The sequence below is a fragment of the Malania oleifera genome, chromosome 12 (assembly GCF_029873635.1).
Source record: "Malania oleifera isolate guangnan ecotype guangnan chromosome 12, ASM2987363v1, whole genome shotgun sequence".
In the NCBI taxonomy this organism is placed as follows: Eukaryota; Viridiplantae; Streptophyta; class Magnoliopsida; order Santalales; family Ximeniaceae; genus Malania; species Malania oleifera.
In genome coordinates, this window is record NC_080428.1 from 51,191,436 (window position 1) to 51,206,754 (window position 15,319).

General features: G+C 34.7%; 1 protein-coding gene across 1 annotated transcript; it reads right to left on the reverse strand.

The window, feature by feature from the left end:
• Positions 1-738: 738 nt before the first annotated feature.
• Positions 739-1,842, reverse strand: LOC131143917 (uncharacterized). Its single transcript, XM_058092273.1, has one exon. The coding sequence runs from the start codon at positions 1,840-1,842 to the stop codon at positions 739-741; it is 1,104 nt and encodes a 367-aa protein (XP_057948256.1).
• Positions 1,843-15,319: the final 13,477 nt, after the last annotated feature.

The window sequence follows — 15,319 nt, forward strand, 5'->3', positions numbered from 1 at the left end:
TTTGGCACGAGACACAGATCATTGGGATCTACAGAGTCGAATGTATTGGATCCCTCAACAGCTTTCAGACGTTCCTCTAGTACGTCGTATCGACGTTCAGTTTCAGATCTGTTCATCCCCAGATCAGAAGCTACTAATGGGGGAGTCCCCACTACTGGAAACCCCTGTGCTGGTATATTGGGGATGAACGGGGGTATACTTGGCATTGAACCCTCCATGACGCCAGGTAGTGGAGCTGACGTTTGTCCACGCACTGGGGTAAACCCTGGAGGATGAGTAGGGTCCATATCTGTCTCTGGATCATTCTGCACTGCTTTTCCTTTGTTCATTAACAATTCCAGGATCTTGCTCATTTTTTCATTCAATTCTTCTTGTCCTTGCTCTATGCCCAGGACTCTACCTTCCAATTGCTCACTCATTTCTTTTGCCCTTCTCCTGGTATTGTATTGATGCGCGACAGTCTCAATGTTGCTTGCTCAGACAAATTCTGTGGCTAGGCACTGCAAACCAAAACTTTCCCTTTTTAGAATCGTGAATGCATAGGTATGAATGCATGAAATGCAATGGTCTTTTCAAGACATGTGTAAATTTCACAAATTTGAAACATATGTATGCAACCTAATGTACTCCAATCAAGGTTCATGGAAGAGATCATCATCATTGTAGAAAATAAAATCTGCTTTTCATTAATAGAATCCTTTCATACAATAACAAGTTCAACCGAATATCAAAATCTGCTCATGATTGCACAATCTCTGCATTTTGCTGTGTCGTCTTTTTATGCAAAGCCTGAAACTTGGCCTCCCAGTAGCCCACTTTCGTTATGCACGGCTCCATCTTTTCCAGTACTTGATTATACTTGCTTCTCTGCTCATCCCCCTTCCTCTCCAACTCTTGTATGTAGAACGATTTCTTTTTACTTTCGGTATAGGCATCTTCTAACATTTGAGATTTCCGTTCAAGTGCTGCTTGAAGCCTTCGTCTTTCCTTTCTTAGAGCCATGACCTCTTCTTCCGATTGTATATACCGGATCCTCTGTCGCTTGATTTCCTTGCGATAGACAGAGGTTAGTGCCTCCTTTTGCTGATTCTTTACTTCTACTCTTGCATCTCCCTTTTCTACTGGGCATGGATCCCCTTGTGGCTTCAATTGCATGCATGCGCTTGGTGATTTAATATGCTCAATAACAATTTCTGGGATTCTTTTGAGTTGGGGGTTTACCCGGTTTTCTCGCCATGCTTCATAACTTCCTTGGACTGTGGCAATTCCATCACTCGGGTCAATTAGGTTCACATGTTTCCACGCCACCCTGAATTTTCTAATCTGGTTTTGAGTGTCTCCTGTTTCATATGCGAAATCTGAGTCAGCCAATCCGTGAGTCATAGGCACAAACTGAGATGCCCCCAATTGCCTTCTGACCATCAAAGGGGTATATGCTATCCCTCCCCATGGGCCTAGTAATGGGACCCATGGAAGATTTCCACACCGATATATCATGTTAGAGCGGACCATCCATGGCGCCAGCCAAGTTACCCCTGAGTCGATCAAACCACACATTTTTGTGTTCCATTCAGATTTATCTAACTGCTCCTTTAATTGAGTATCCTCAAATTCATCCAAAGGGATTTGGATCACTGAGAAAATACTACGGAAGCCCCCTTTGTTGTACGATAAGTGACCTACCATCCAGACATATAACAGTTGCACACAACATTTTAAACGTTCTCGCCTCCTGATTCTGCAGTTGTTGAGTGATCTGAAGGTTTCTGCCAGGATGCCTTGAACGGGGTTAATCCCGTTTCGTACTTGTGCTACAAACGAAACAGTAGCTTGATCGATCATGTTTAGTTCTTTTGGAAAAATGATCAAACCGTAAATAGCTAATGCCATTATATGTATCTAAACCTCTTCTTTTTCTTCTTTTTCGATTATTTCTTTCAACTGCTTCCAGGAGATTTTCCTTACTTCTGCACCTCCCTCTGAGAATGTTTTCTGGATTTTGACCCCGACAGCATCATACATCTCCTTCACGAACGAAACACTAGCATCATGCACATAAGGTTTGTATGGTGTCTGTAACTTGACCAGATGCAAAAGCGAAATATACTCCTCTATGGTTGGTGTCAAGTCGATACCATTCATTGTAAAGCAACGATATGGTGGATTCCAGAACTCGACCAGTGCTTTTATGGCAGGGATATTTACCGATACATGCAACAAGAAACCAATGTGCCCATATGTTTGAGAGAATTTTAAACGGCGTGCCGGGGTCCATTCCTTCCAAATGACTTTTAGCTCATCTAACGGATTGGATCTTATGTTGATGAAAGTCCGAGCTGGTAGTTCGATGATAGATTTCAGAGTAAGACTGTCACCCCACTTGTTCTGTTGACTTTCTGAATATTGTTGTACTGTGGACTCAATCTCATGGTAAGTCATTGTGTTCTCCATGAATGAATCAGATCTCTTATAGAACCTTGATGAAGTAGATGGGATGCCTATGTGAATGTAGCATGTTAGTAAAGGTATCATACAACTCAAAACAATGCATGTAGTCATGACACCAAACTGAAAATAATGAAACTTATATCCCCCACCCGAGGTAGACTTATATAAAAGATTCTCCAAGGCTCTATCTTATGCATGGGGTGTTTATGCATGTGTGTACCTAGTGCACAAATACATAACAATAGGGATATTAACATGTATGCAGCCTATCATGCATGGCTATGCGTGTGAAATTATGCATGAATACATGGATGCCATGAATGTTTGTGCATGGATGTAACTAGTGCAATTACTCATACAAATAGAGATATGAACATGCATGTGACCTATCGTGCATGATTATTATGCATGAATACATGGATGCAATGTAACCTGACTAACTACTTTGTCAGCATTCTAGGAAAAAGCCCACTAATGAGGGATTTTAAGACAATCATTGATGTGCCACAATTTCAATTCAATTCTTCCCTCAATCATTATTTTCCTTGATGACGGTCCATGTACCTCAGATTCTATGAAGGGTCAAATTATGATCTGAGGTTGGGGTTGACCCAGGTTAGTCAACCCACTGGATTTGTTGAATATGGGTTTGTGGACTTTAGCGTGCACTTGGGCCTCAAGTATATTAAAATATTGGCTTCAATATATTTCATGATGGGATCAGGCCCTAATTTTAAAAGGACTTGGGCTTGGATTTGCTTAGAAAAATGTTGGCTTATATTTTTAGACAATAGGGCCGAAGCCCACTTTTTTGAAATTTTGGGTTTTTGAAAATCAGGCCTGGGCTAAGTTTTTACTTAGGAAGAGGTCGGGCCTAAGTTTACTTTTAAAGAGTTGGGCCCGAGTTATTTTAAAAAGGTTGGGCCGACCCATATTTGAAAATACTTGGCCCAAGTGCTTTATTTTTATTTTTTGAAAGGATGGGTCATGGTCTCATTATTGGGCTTTTTCAGAATACTAACTAAGTAGTATGTATGTCTAAATGTATGTCAAATGCATGATATAATACAAAGTATTTCACAACATATATACAATAGACAGCATGGGGATAAGGATGTCCCAACCCAGGGTAGGTATGTATATACAGGGTTCGTCATGACACTATCCTAGTTAGGGAAAACTATAGACAAGTACGTGCGGGTAGGCTCTAACCCTATTGACAAAAGGTTCCCAGTTTGGAATTCCATCCTCCCCCATTGGGGTCCAGATAAAACCCGCACTGAGCGGAGTGCTTCGCGGGTCCCATCAAGCTCTGCCATGAAGGGACTGACGCTATTACACTCCTATCTAGTCCTAGTAAGGAAAGCTCGGGTATAGAGCGTGAGAGTGTGTGAATTTAATTTTTAACCTAATCCCGCTACCCCCACATTTATTCACATGCTATAAACAATATGGAAACAAGATATCTACAATTAATATATATATTCAAAAGATAAAGGAACACAATATATGCAATTAATATGTTTATTCACAAAAAATTTGGAAACAAAAAATAAGGAAACAAAATATCGGTAATTAAGATGCTTATTCAAAATATCTTACAATTAATATGCTTTATTCGGAATATTTGGAAACAAAATATCTACAATTAATATTAACAAAATTAGGAAACAAAATATTTTTATTTGTAAATTATGGAAGTAAAATATTTACAACTAATCAAAGTTATTTACAGATTACAACATTCACAAAATAAGGAGTAATTAAAAGATTTAATAAATTTAAACTTGGGATAATTTTTAATTAATTAATGGCTCGACTCTTTAAGTTCCCCAGCGGAGTCGCCAAGCCGTCGCGGCGTCCCGGGAGCGCGTGTGCCCCGGGCGGCGAAATTAAAATCATTTTAATATTTTCAAGGAAAAATCATGGAATGTCACAGTCGCCACTAACCTTTAGTGTGGTTAGAACACGTGATAACTGCCCCGTTAGGGGTAAAATAGGTCTACATTACCAGAGTTCGGCTCGGGAGTTCGGTTACACGAGAGGAAGATACGAGCACCCCCTACGCGCCCGTTCTTACGAACGGTACCTAATTAATTTGAAATTATCCCTAAGTTAATCTAATAATTCTTTAAATTACTCCTTTTATGAGTTTATAAATACATAGGGAAAATAAATAAATAAATAAATATATACATATATTCCCTCAGAGCTTAGGGTATGTGATGCCCAAAGGCTCATACCCCCGCAATAAAATCATAGGGAATATAAAAATCAAAAATATTTAATAAATAATAAAAAATATATATAATAAAATAAAATAATAATAACCATTATAATAATGAACATAATAATAATAACAATAATAATAATAATAATAATAATAATAATAAATAACAATAGTAAAAATAATAATAATGGTACTAATGATAATAATAATAATGATATTAATATTAATAGTAGTAATCCCATAATGACAATAATAAATAATATTAATACGCACATATTAACAATAAATACATATTCTAAATATCATAATGGTAACATAATAATTTCACACATGATAATAATAATAATACACCATAAATAGAAGGTAATAATAATAATCTTCCTAATGGTATACACCCCTAACATCCTATAAGTACCTTTACACCCATATGGAAATAATTGATAAAAAAAAAAAAGATAAACCAAAATTCAAATTAAAACATGGAAACCTATGTACAAGTAAAGAAATAATGGAATTATGGAAATAAGGTATTGCTGAAAATAATAAATATAAAATGGTTGCCAAAATTAATACACAACCCTAACTATGCAAATATTAAATACAAAGTGAGTACAATAATGACCAAAACCCTAAGTACATAATTTGTATGGAAACAATTTCAACCCTAAAAGTACATCAAGATACAATAAATCAAAATATGAGAATACAATAAATCAAAACATGATAGACAATGTTAAGAATATATAGTAGTAATGCAGCAATTTTAAATATACCCTAATATACAATATAATAACCTACTCCCAAAATACTAAGGTTACCAGGATAAATGATATTATGTTTATTAAAATACTACAAATATGATAGTAATAAATATATAATATGTAATATCCATTATAATATTGAACATACCTTAAAACTAACATGCCAAATACACTAAAATACTAAACACAATATTACTAGATATATCAACATGCTAACCGTAACCAACATATAATATATGCAAATCAACTATATAAACCTAAACATAATAATGAAACAATCTACATAATAAACCCAATAATAGCATATAACAATAATAAAACAATCTACATAATAATAATACCAACCATATGCAAACAATAGAATACTAATACTAATAAAATCAATATGATAATTAATATATTAATAACATCCAAACCATACCGTAATTTTACTAATAGTAATATACAAACCAGTAACATAAGAATAACGCAATCATGTAATTAATAATAATATACAAACTACGTAATACTAATACTAATATAATAATAATGCTAATATTAATAAACCAACTATATAATAATAGTACTAACAATGATATATAAATCATATAATACTAATAATAACAATACACCTATAATGTGATGACAATATTAGAAATATTATACAAATCATATAATAATACTATTAATGGTAATATACAAACAATATAATAACATTATTAATAATGATATACAAAACAATATAATAACATAATATATAAATAATAACAATATTACTATCAATAATATACGTATAATAATACTAATATGGTTAATATAGTATATACATATAGATGCAAATATATAAAAAATTTAAACTTTAAGTATTAAAATCCCAAACAAAACCAATATATGTGTATATATATATATATTAACACTAATAAATATATAAATATATATGTGTATTGTGTGAGTGTGAGAAATAGTGTTCATGGGTACAGGGATTTGCAAGGACTTACAGAGGGATCCCGTCGGAGTTGCAGCAGGTGGGGCGTGGCTGCCGGACCTTCGGCTGGTTGCAGAAACAGGGGCTGGCTAAGGAGCTGCTGGTTTGCCGGAGTTGCGGGGGGGAGTTCACGGCTGCTGCAAGAGTGGCTCTGCTAGGTGGTGGCTGGCCATGGCTGCTGGAGAGGCCGGAGACAGACGCCGGTGATGACGACGGGGTGCTCCTGTGGTGGCGAGGACAACGTCGGTGGTAGACAGCGATGAGGCTCTTGTGCGATGACGACGATGTTTTCTGGAGATGATGATGGTGATGATGAGAGCTGGAGCTACTAATTCACCTTGACGGTGTGGCTTTGGCGATTTGTCGACCTGGGCTTTGCTGTTGCTGGTGCATGAAAGTGAGGAGGCGAAGTGGGATCTGTGGCTGTGTGAGTGTCGGGGTTGCCGCGTGGATGATGATGTTGTCGTGGAGAGGAGGAGCTACTACTTGGATGATGATGCAGCCGTGAGGATGGGAGATCCTTGTCGTGGAGTCGCTTGAGATGGTGACTGGGTTGTGGGAGATTAGGTGATTGCTGCGTGTGGGTGTCGTGGCCGTGAGATGGAATGCCGGAGTTGCTGGGTTCGGGAAGATGATTGTTGCAATGGCTATGCGTGGTAAAGGGTTGTGGTTGCGGCTACGAGAAGAAGCTATGGAGAGAGAGCGGGTGGCGGCCGGGTGCGTGAAAGAGAGCGATAGTGGATATGGCTTAGGGTTTTTTTTTTTTTTTTTCAGAATGGCCTGTTATGCGCTGCCGTGCCCCCTTGCTGTCTTGTGTATGCAGCGCCCCCCCCCCCCCCCCCCCCCCCCCCTTTTTATAAATTTTCAACCCTAAAAAATCCTTCTTTTCTTTTCCTTTCTCATTTTTATTCTCTTCATACTTTTATGGTAACAATATATACAATAATAATGATAATAATAATGAAAATAAATAATAATAATCATAGATAATAAAAATAATGGGGCAATAATAATAATAAATTAAATATAATAATAATTATTATAATTATAATAATAATAATAATAATAATAGTAATATAATAATAACAATAGCAAGATGATAAAGTGATAATAATAATACTTTAAAAATAATAATAATAAAAATAATAAAATAATAATAATATTATAACGATACTAATAATAGTAAAAATAATGATGATAATAAGGTAATAATAATATTTTAAAAATAATAATAATAATAATAATAATAATAATAATAATAATAATAATAATAATAATAATAATATTGAGCTTGGGTAAAAATGAGGTGTCTACAGCACACTTTAAATATCTCAAAAAATAATTTTCTCAAATTATAAACCTCGAGAGATATTCAGATTTAGTTTGTAAAAGTTATTTGATCTTTGAGTTCAAAATGATAGAATCAATCAAAGGATATTGCTACAAAGACCTTTAGCACATAAGCAAATATCTCAACAAATATTTTTTTCAAATTAAAGCACAATAGATATTTGAAAATGATTTTAGATGTATTTTTAGCAACCAATGTACAATGTGAACTCCTTGAGTTATTGCAATGAAAATGCAGCACTCAAAAGCTCAAATGAAGTTTTCCTAAGAAAGACTTATCACTAAAGTCTCCTAGGAAAAACTTAAAGCTTTGCTCTCAAAGAAAATAATTTGAATCAGCCAAGCAAGAGAGAGCAATAGCTTAATGATAAGAACACTCAAGCACACACTTACAAAGAGATTTTACCAATAAGAAATAGCAAGAGTGAGTGTAGGAGGCTTCAAAATGAGTATATGAGATGTTTGAATTTCAGAGAATTTGTGCTAATCAAGATTGCTAATCAATTGCTAATCTTTTCAAATGAGGGGGTATATATAGAGTTCCCAAAAATTATAACCGTTCAAGACATATAGGGCATTATTAGGATTTTTTAAAAACATTTTAGCAAAGTTAACCCCGTTTAAAAACTTTTAACTTCGGAAAAAAAAAATTGTCCAATGTGAGAGCACCGGTCAACTGAACTTAAGGTTCAGTTGATTAAGTGACAGAGTTCGGTCGACTGTGCAAAACATGAACTGAGAGTTTGGTTGACCGTATTGAGGGTTTCAAAGGTGATTTTTCCAATTTTGCGCAGTTTGATCAACCAGGTGATTTTGAACTAGGAAGTTCGTTCAACCGGGTGGTTGGCATTTCCCACATGAGGTTTCGGTCGATCAGGTAGTTGGTTCACATTTTTGGTCGTTCAATCGAGGAGTCAAACTGTTGACCCAGTGGGAGTTCGGTCGACCAAGCTGTATGAACTTGGCAAGGTTCGGTCAACCGTACTGTGGTCAAACCGTTGATCTTTGACTGATTCGGTCGACCGAATGTTCTTATACATTCTGGTTCGGTTGACCGAACATGCATTTTTAATGCATTTTGTTTCTAATCCCCTTATACATTGACCCTATTCATATAAACACATTTGTTTATGCATGCACGTGGGTCCTAAGGTCATTCTAGGTCTTTTTTCGCTTACCTATCATATCATGCATGTAATGCATTCTGATTATTATAGACCATTTTTCTCCTAATTACTATTACAGACTTGCAGTACATAAAATGAATTTAAAATACAACACAAATATGGTCTTCATGGTCTTCAAGTTCTACTTCATGTGCCATCATTTTGATTTTCCAGTTATATACCTGCACATATCCTTAGATAGCCATCAAATACAAAAAGTATTTGTCATTATCAAAATCGAGTGTGATCTATAAGTCAACATTCTCCCCTTTTTTGATGATGACAAATACACTATGCAAAAAGTGAGTATAGCCTTAAAAGGCTTCCCCTAACAATATGCATTATGTAAAAGTTTGTCAATGCAAATATTTTTTTTTAAGTGCAACCCAATTTTTGCCTTTTACCCATCTCCCCCTTTTGGCAACAGCAAAAAGGGTTATGAAAGTAATAGCCTTAGGCAGTGGGTATAAATCATTAGTATACAAGATAAGTTTGGGAATTTTAAAAATTTCGGCAGCATACCGTTTGAAAATAAGACATTTTCTAAAAAAAAAATCCTGTATAAAAATGACATGTTTTGAGTTTTTAAGATCTAACAGTTTATCCACAACTACCCAACTCAAACAGTTCTAGTATGATCAATACATAAAACATACATACAATCATCATCATGCAGTAGATACGAGAATTGTGCATTATAGAGACCTAATCAATTTCATAAAGTCTAAGCCAATGAAATACCAATTGTTTTATTAATTGTTAGTCTTTGAAATTATTAGAAAGCTCCCTTTAAGTTTATGCAAAGTATGAAATATCTAGGAAGCATCTCTACTATGCATGAGACCTAGTTCACGTCTAATTTGTATGAACCTATCTTCTAGAAATAGTTTAGTGAAAATGTCCGCCCACTGCTCACTAGTGCATACAAACTCAAGAGCCACATCCCCTTTCTATACATGATTACGAAGGAAATGATGTCTAATCTCAATGTGTTTAGTTCGTGAATGTGAGATAGGGTTCTTTGAAATATTGATTGCACTACTATTATCACATTTAATCGGTACTGTATCATAGTGCAACCCAAAATCCATAAGTTGTTGTTTCATGTAAAGAGTTTGAGCTCAACAACTTCCAACCGCAATATATTCTGCTTCGGCTGTGGATAAGGCAATTGATTTTTATTTCTTGGAGAACCAAGAAATGAGAGATTGTCCTAAATAGTGACAAGTGCTGCTAGTGCTCTTCCTATCAACCTCACTACCAGCAAAGTTATCATCGATATAACTAACAATCTCAAAGGTTGTATGCTTAGGATACCATAATCCTAACTCTATGGTTCCAACTAGATACTTAAGGATTCATTTAACTGCTAATAGATGAGATTCCTTAGGAGCGGCTTAAAACCTAGCACACATGCACACACTAAACATAATATCAGGCCTGTAGACACCCCATTTTTACCCAGGCCCAATATTATTATTATTATTTTTAATATTATTATTATTTTGCTATTATTATTATTATTTTTTTTATTACTATTATTATTATTATTATTATTATTTTCATATGTCATTGTAATTACTTTATTATTATTTTTATTAATTTTCTATTATTACATTGTTATTATTATTATTACTATTATTTTATTATTATTATTATTATTATTTATTTTCCTATATTGATATAAGTAATTTGTTATTATTACTATTATTTTATTATTTATTTTCCTATCACTATTATTTATTTATTTATTATTATTATTATTATTATTATTATATCATTATTACCATATTAGTAATTATGCTCATATATATTCTTTCCATAAAGGTATAAAAGAAGAAATATAATAAAAAATAAAAAAACCAAAAAAGGAAAATGAGAGGAGCTAGGGTTTGTAAAAATTTTTATAAAAAGGGCCTTCTTCTTCTTCCTTAAAGGGGGCGCGGCACACAGCCGGGGGCGCTGCGCACAGCAGCCGGATGCAACCTTTTTTAAAAAAAAAAATTCTATCTTTGTTGATCACCCATCTCTCCCTCTGCAACGCCTCTATCCTGTGCAGCCTCACGCGCACAGCTCCCCGATACACAGTCCCCTCAGCCTTCTCCCTCAATCTCACTCACCCTCTGCTCATACCCCATGTCACACCGCACCAGCCCCCTCAGTCTCTCCATCACCGTCTTCACAGTAACATCAGCCACAGCAGCCCCAGCCAGGAGCAGCAGCACCACGTCGCCGTCGCCCCCTCACTCCCACCGTCGTCGTCGCCCGCGGCACCACCCAACTCCTGTTAGCCACCCGAAGCAGCAGCAGACCAGTTGCAGAATACCTCTGCAAGCATTCTCGACAGCGTCTCTCAGACCAGCAAACTCAGTTGCACAATCCAAGGCCAGTCGCACCAGCCTCCGGCCACGCACAGCAACCCAGCAGCCGCCGTCGTCATCGGCAGTCCCACCACTCGCCGTTTCCGCCGTCACCGCCTCGTCGCCCATCCTCCGGCAGCTAGCCTCCTCTCCGTCAGCCCATGGTAAGTCTGCGGTAAAGCTCCCTACACCACTCTGTTGCACACATAACTCACCCTGTGCATTCAATTACCCCTATGTGCATATACATGTTTATATATATACATATTTTTTGAGTATGTCATATGTTAATATTTAAAAGCTTCAGTTTTTATTGAATATTATGTGAATAATATTTGATGTTGGGGCAGGGTTGTTTAATTTTTTTTTATGGGCAGGTTTTCAGACTATTTATTATAGGGTAGTTTTCTTACCGTATATTCCTAGCTAGAGTTTTCTATTGTTGTATTTGGTATGTATAAAAGTTTTCAATATTGTCTATTGAACCTAACCAATATTGTGATATCATTCATTATTATTGTTTATTATTGAGGATTATGATTATTTTATGTCTATATTTAGGTATTAGGGTTTTGCTTATTTCATATTAACATTGGTCACATATTTTTAGGATTTTGTTTATTTCATGTTGATATAATCTAAATACTTCATATTACTTATTAATTTTAGGATTGTTGATTGAGTTCTACGTTATTGTTTTACATTATTTTAGGGTTTTTATTTATTTTTATGTCATATATTGCTTATATAGGGTTCTTGATTGTATATTGCTTATAGGAAAGTTCCTGATCATTGTATGTTTTAATTGGAGGTTTTATTTTTGCATGACATGTTAGAACTTGCGACCTTAGGGTTTTGATTGTCATATGCTGTATTTAAGGTTTGGCTTATCGCATGTCAATAGTAGGGTTAATCGGTTCCCATATTTGTGGTTTTATGTATAAAGTTTGATTTATTTCCATCATATCATTATTGGTTTCCATATTTTAATCCTAAGACTGATTTGTTTCCTTAATTAATTGTTTATATATATGTGCATGTCTTTAACTGCGTGTTAATATTAAGGTAAGTATCATATTATCAAAATACGTAAATTATCTTTGTTACTTCTATTATTTATTACCATTATTATTATCATCATTGATGTATTATCTATTATTACTATTAATATCATTATTGTATTAATTATCTCTATTATTATTACTATTATTATTCTCGCTTGAAGCATACGTATATTCAACTGATTTATTTTTAGTACTTGTATTAACTTGTAACTATTTTAGTATTATTACATTTTTGTTATTAAATATTTTTGGTTTTTACATCCCTATGATTTTAATGCGGGGGTATGAGCCTTCGGGCTTCACGTACCTTAAGCTCTGAGGGAATATATTTATTTATTTATTTTTCATATGTAATTATAAATTCATAAAAAAGGAGTAATTTAAAGACTTATTAGATTAACTTAGGGATAATTTCAAATTAATTAGGTACCGTTCGTAAGAACGGGCGCGTAGGGGGTGCTCGTACCTTCTCCTCGCGTAACCGAACTCCCGAGCCTAACTCTCGTAAGGTAGACCTATTTTACCCCTAACGGGGTAGTCATCACGTGTTCTAACCACACTAAAGGTTAGTGGCGACTCCGACATTCCATGTTTTTCCATGAAAATATTAATTGATTTTTTTATTTCGCCACCCGGGGCACACGCGCTCCCGGGACGTCGCGACAAGGCCTACTAGTTGTAAGATATAGAAGACTCCCAATCATGCCATGATACAATTTCACATCAACAGGGATTCCTTGCTCATCTTTATCAAGTTTGATGGAAGAACTCATAGGACTACCAAGAATTTTACTATCTTCCATATTAAATTTCTTTAGCAAGTCCCTAACATATTTAGATTAACATATAAAAGTTCCATATTTAGCTTGTTTAATCTGCAGCACCAAAAAGAAACTGAATTCACCCATCATGCTCATTTAAATTTCACTTTGCATGCGTTTGGCAAACTCATTACACAACTCATCATTGGTTGCTCCAAAAATGATATCATCAACATAAATTTGAACTAGAAGCATATCATCATTTTTGGATTTGATGAAGAGTGTAGTGTCAATCTTGCCACGGGTAAACCCATTTTCTAGTAGAAATCCACTAAGCCTCTCATACTAAGCTCTAAGAGCTTTCTTCAATCCATATAGGCTTTAGACAACCGGTATACATGATCTGGATATTTATGACTTTCAAAACTGGGTGGTTGTTCTACATACACTTCTTCATTAATAGAGCCATTAGGAAAAGTGCTTTTAATATCAATTTGAAACAATTTAGAGTTTTTAAAAGAGGCATAAGCAAGTAGCATACGAATGACTTCCATCTTAGCATCAGGAGCATAGGTTTCATCAAAATCAATTCTCTCTTTTTGATTATAAATCTGGGCAACTAGTCTAGCCTTATTCTTAGTTACTACCCCATTCTAATCTTTCTTATTTCTATATACCCATTTGGTTCCTATAATTGTATGAGGAATTAGGGTCCACACTTTGCTTATTTCGAATTGATTGAGTTCTTCTTGCATGGACATCACCCAAGACTCATCATCTATTTTTTCTTTAATATTTTTGTCTTCTTTTTGGAACAAGAAAGTAGAATGACTCATGGGTTCTTCAAGGAAGATCTTACGGCTACACCACAAGACGATTCACCTATGATTTCATGTATAGGATGGTTCTTAATGAATTTCCAATCCCTAGGCAACTCCTGAATTTCATTGCTATTGTTATTACCTTCAGATGATTTGTCATTAATTTCTGAATTTTCACTTGCATTGTTTTCAATGGATAACTTGTCTAAGTATTTTCTAATGTCAATGTCATCTTCATCATCTTTCTTAGAAAATGGATTAGAGTCATCAAATACAACATGAATAGATTCAATGACTGTTAAAGTTCTTTTATTGAAAACTCTATATGCTTTACTATTAAGAGAATGACCTAGGAAAATGCCTTCATCAAATTTAGAATCAAATTTTCTTAGATGTTCATTATCCCTAAGCACAAAACATTTACAACTAAAAACATAAAAGTATGAAATATTAGGTATATGGTTGTTCCACAATTCATAAGGGGTTTTATTAAGTTAAGGTCTAATCAACGCCCTATTCATGACATAACATGTAGAATTTAGGGCATTAGCCTAAAAATATTTAGGTAGCTTATGTTCATTCAATACAGTTCTACCCATTTATTGTAATGACATATTCTTTTTTTCTACCACGCCATTTTGTTGAGGGGTCCTAGGTGTATAAAAGTTATGTGATATGCCTTTTAGGTCACAATAATTTTCTATCCCATCATTTTTAAATTCAGTGCATCTATCACTTCTTATGTGAGTTATCTTATAGCTTTTTTTATTTTGAATTCTTATGCAAAGCTTAGTAAATTGTTCACATGATTCATTTTTATGTGAGAGAAATAGCACCCATGTGAACCTAGAATAGTCATCAACAATGACAAAAGCATATAATTTTCTACCAAGACTTTGCATAGAATTAGGACCAAACAAATCCCAGTGAAACATTTCAATTGGTCTAGAGGTAGAAATAAATTTCTCTTTCTTAAAACTAGATTTTGTTTGCTTACCCATTTGACATGCATCACAGATTTTATCTTTCACAAATGGTGTGTTAGGCAAGCCTTTTACTAAATCTTTTCTTACTAATTTTGACAATAAGTCCATGCTAGCGTGTCCTAAGCGCGCCTATGCCATAACCAACTAGCTTCATTTATTGCAGAAAAATGAGATACTTGTTGTGAAGCTAAATTGTCAAAAGTAGTTGTATATGCATTTTCATGTCGATCTGCAATGAAAAGAGTTTTATGATCTGATTTATTCTTAACTATACATTTATCATTTTCAAATGAGATCTTATATCCTTTATCACACAATTGACTAATGCTCAAAAAATTATGCTTCAAACCATCAACTAATAGAACATCATCAATAATTACAGAAGGATCCTTACCGACCTTACCTATG

What these genes read in the sequence shown, in the direction of transcription:
- LOC131143917 (XM_058092273.1), bottom strand. Translation starts at nt 1,842, where the DNA reads ATGATCGATCAAGCTACTGTTTCGTTTGTAGCACAAGTACGAAACGGG.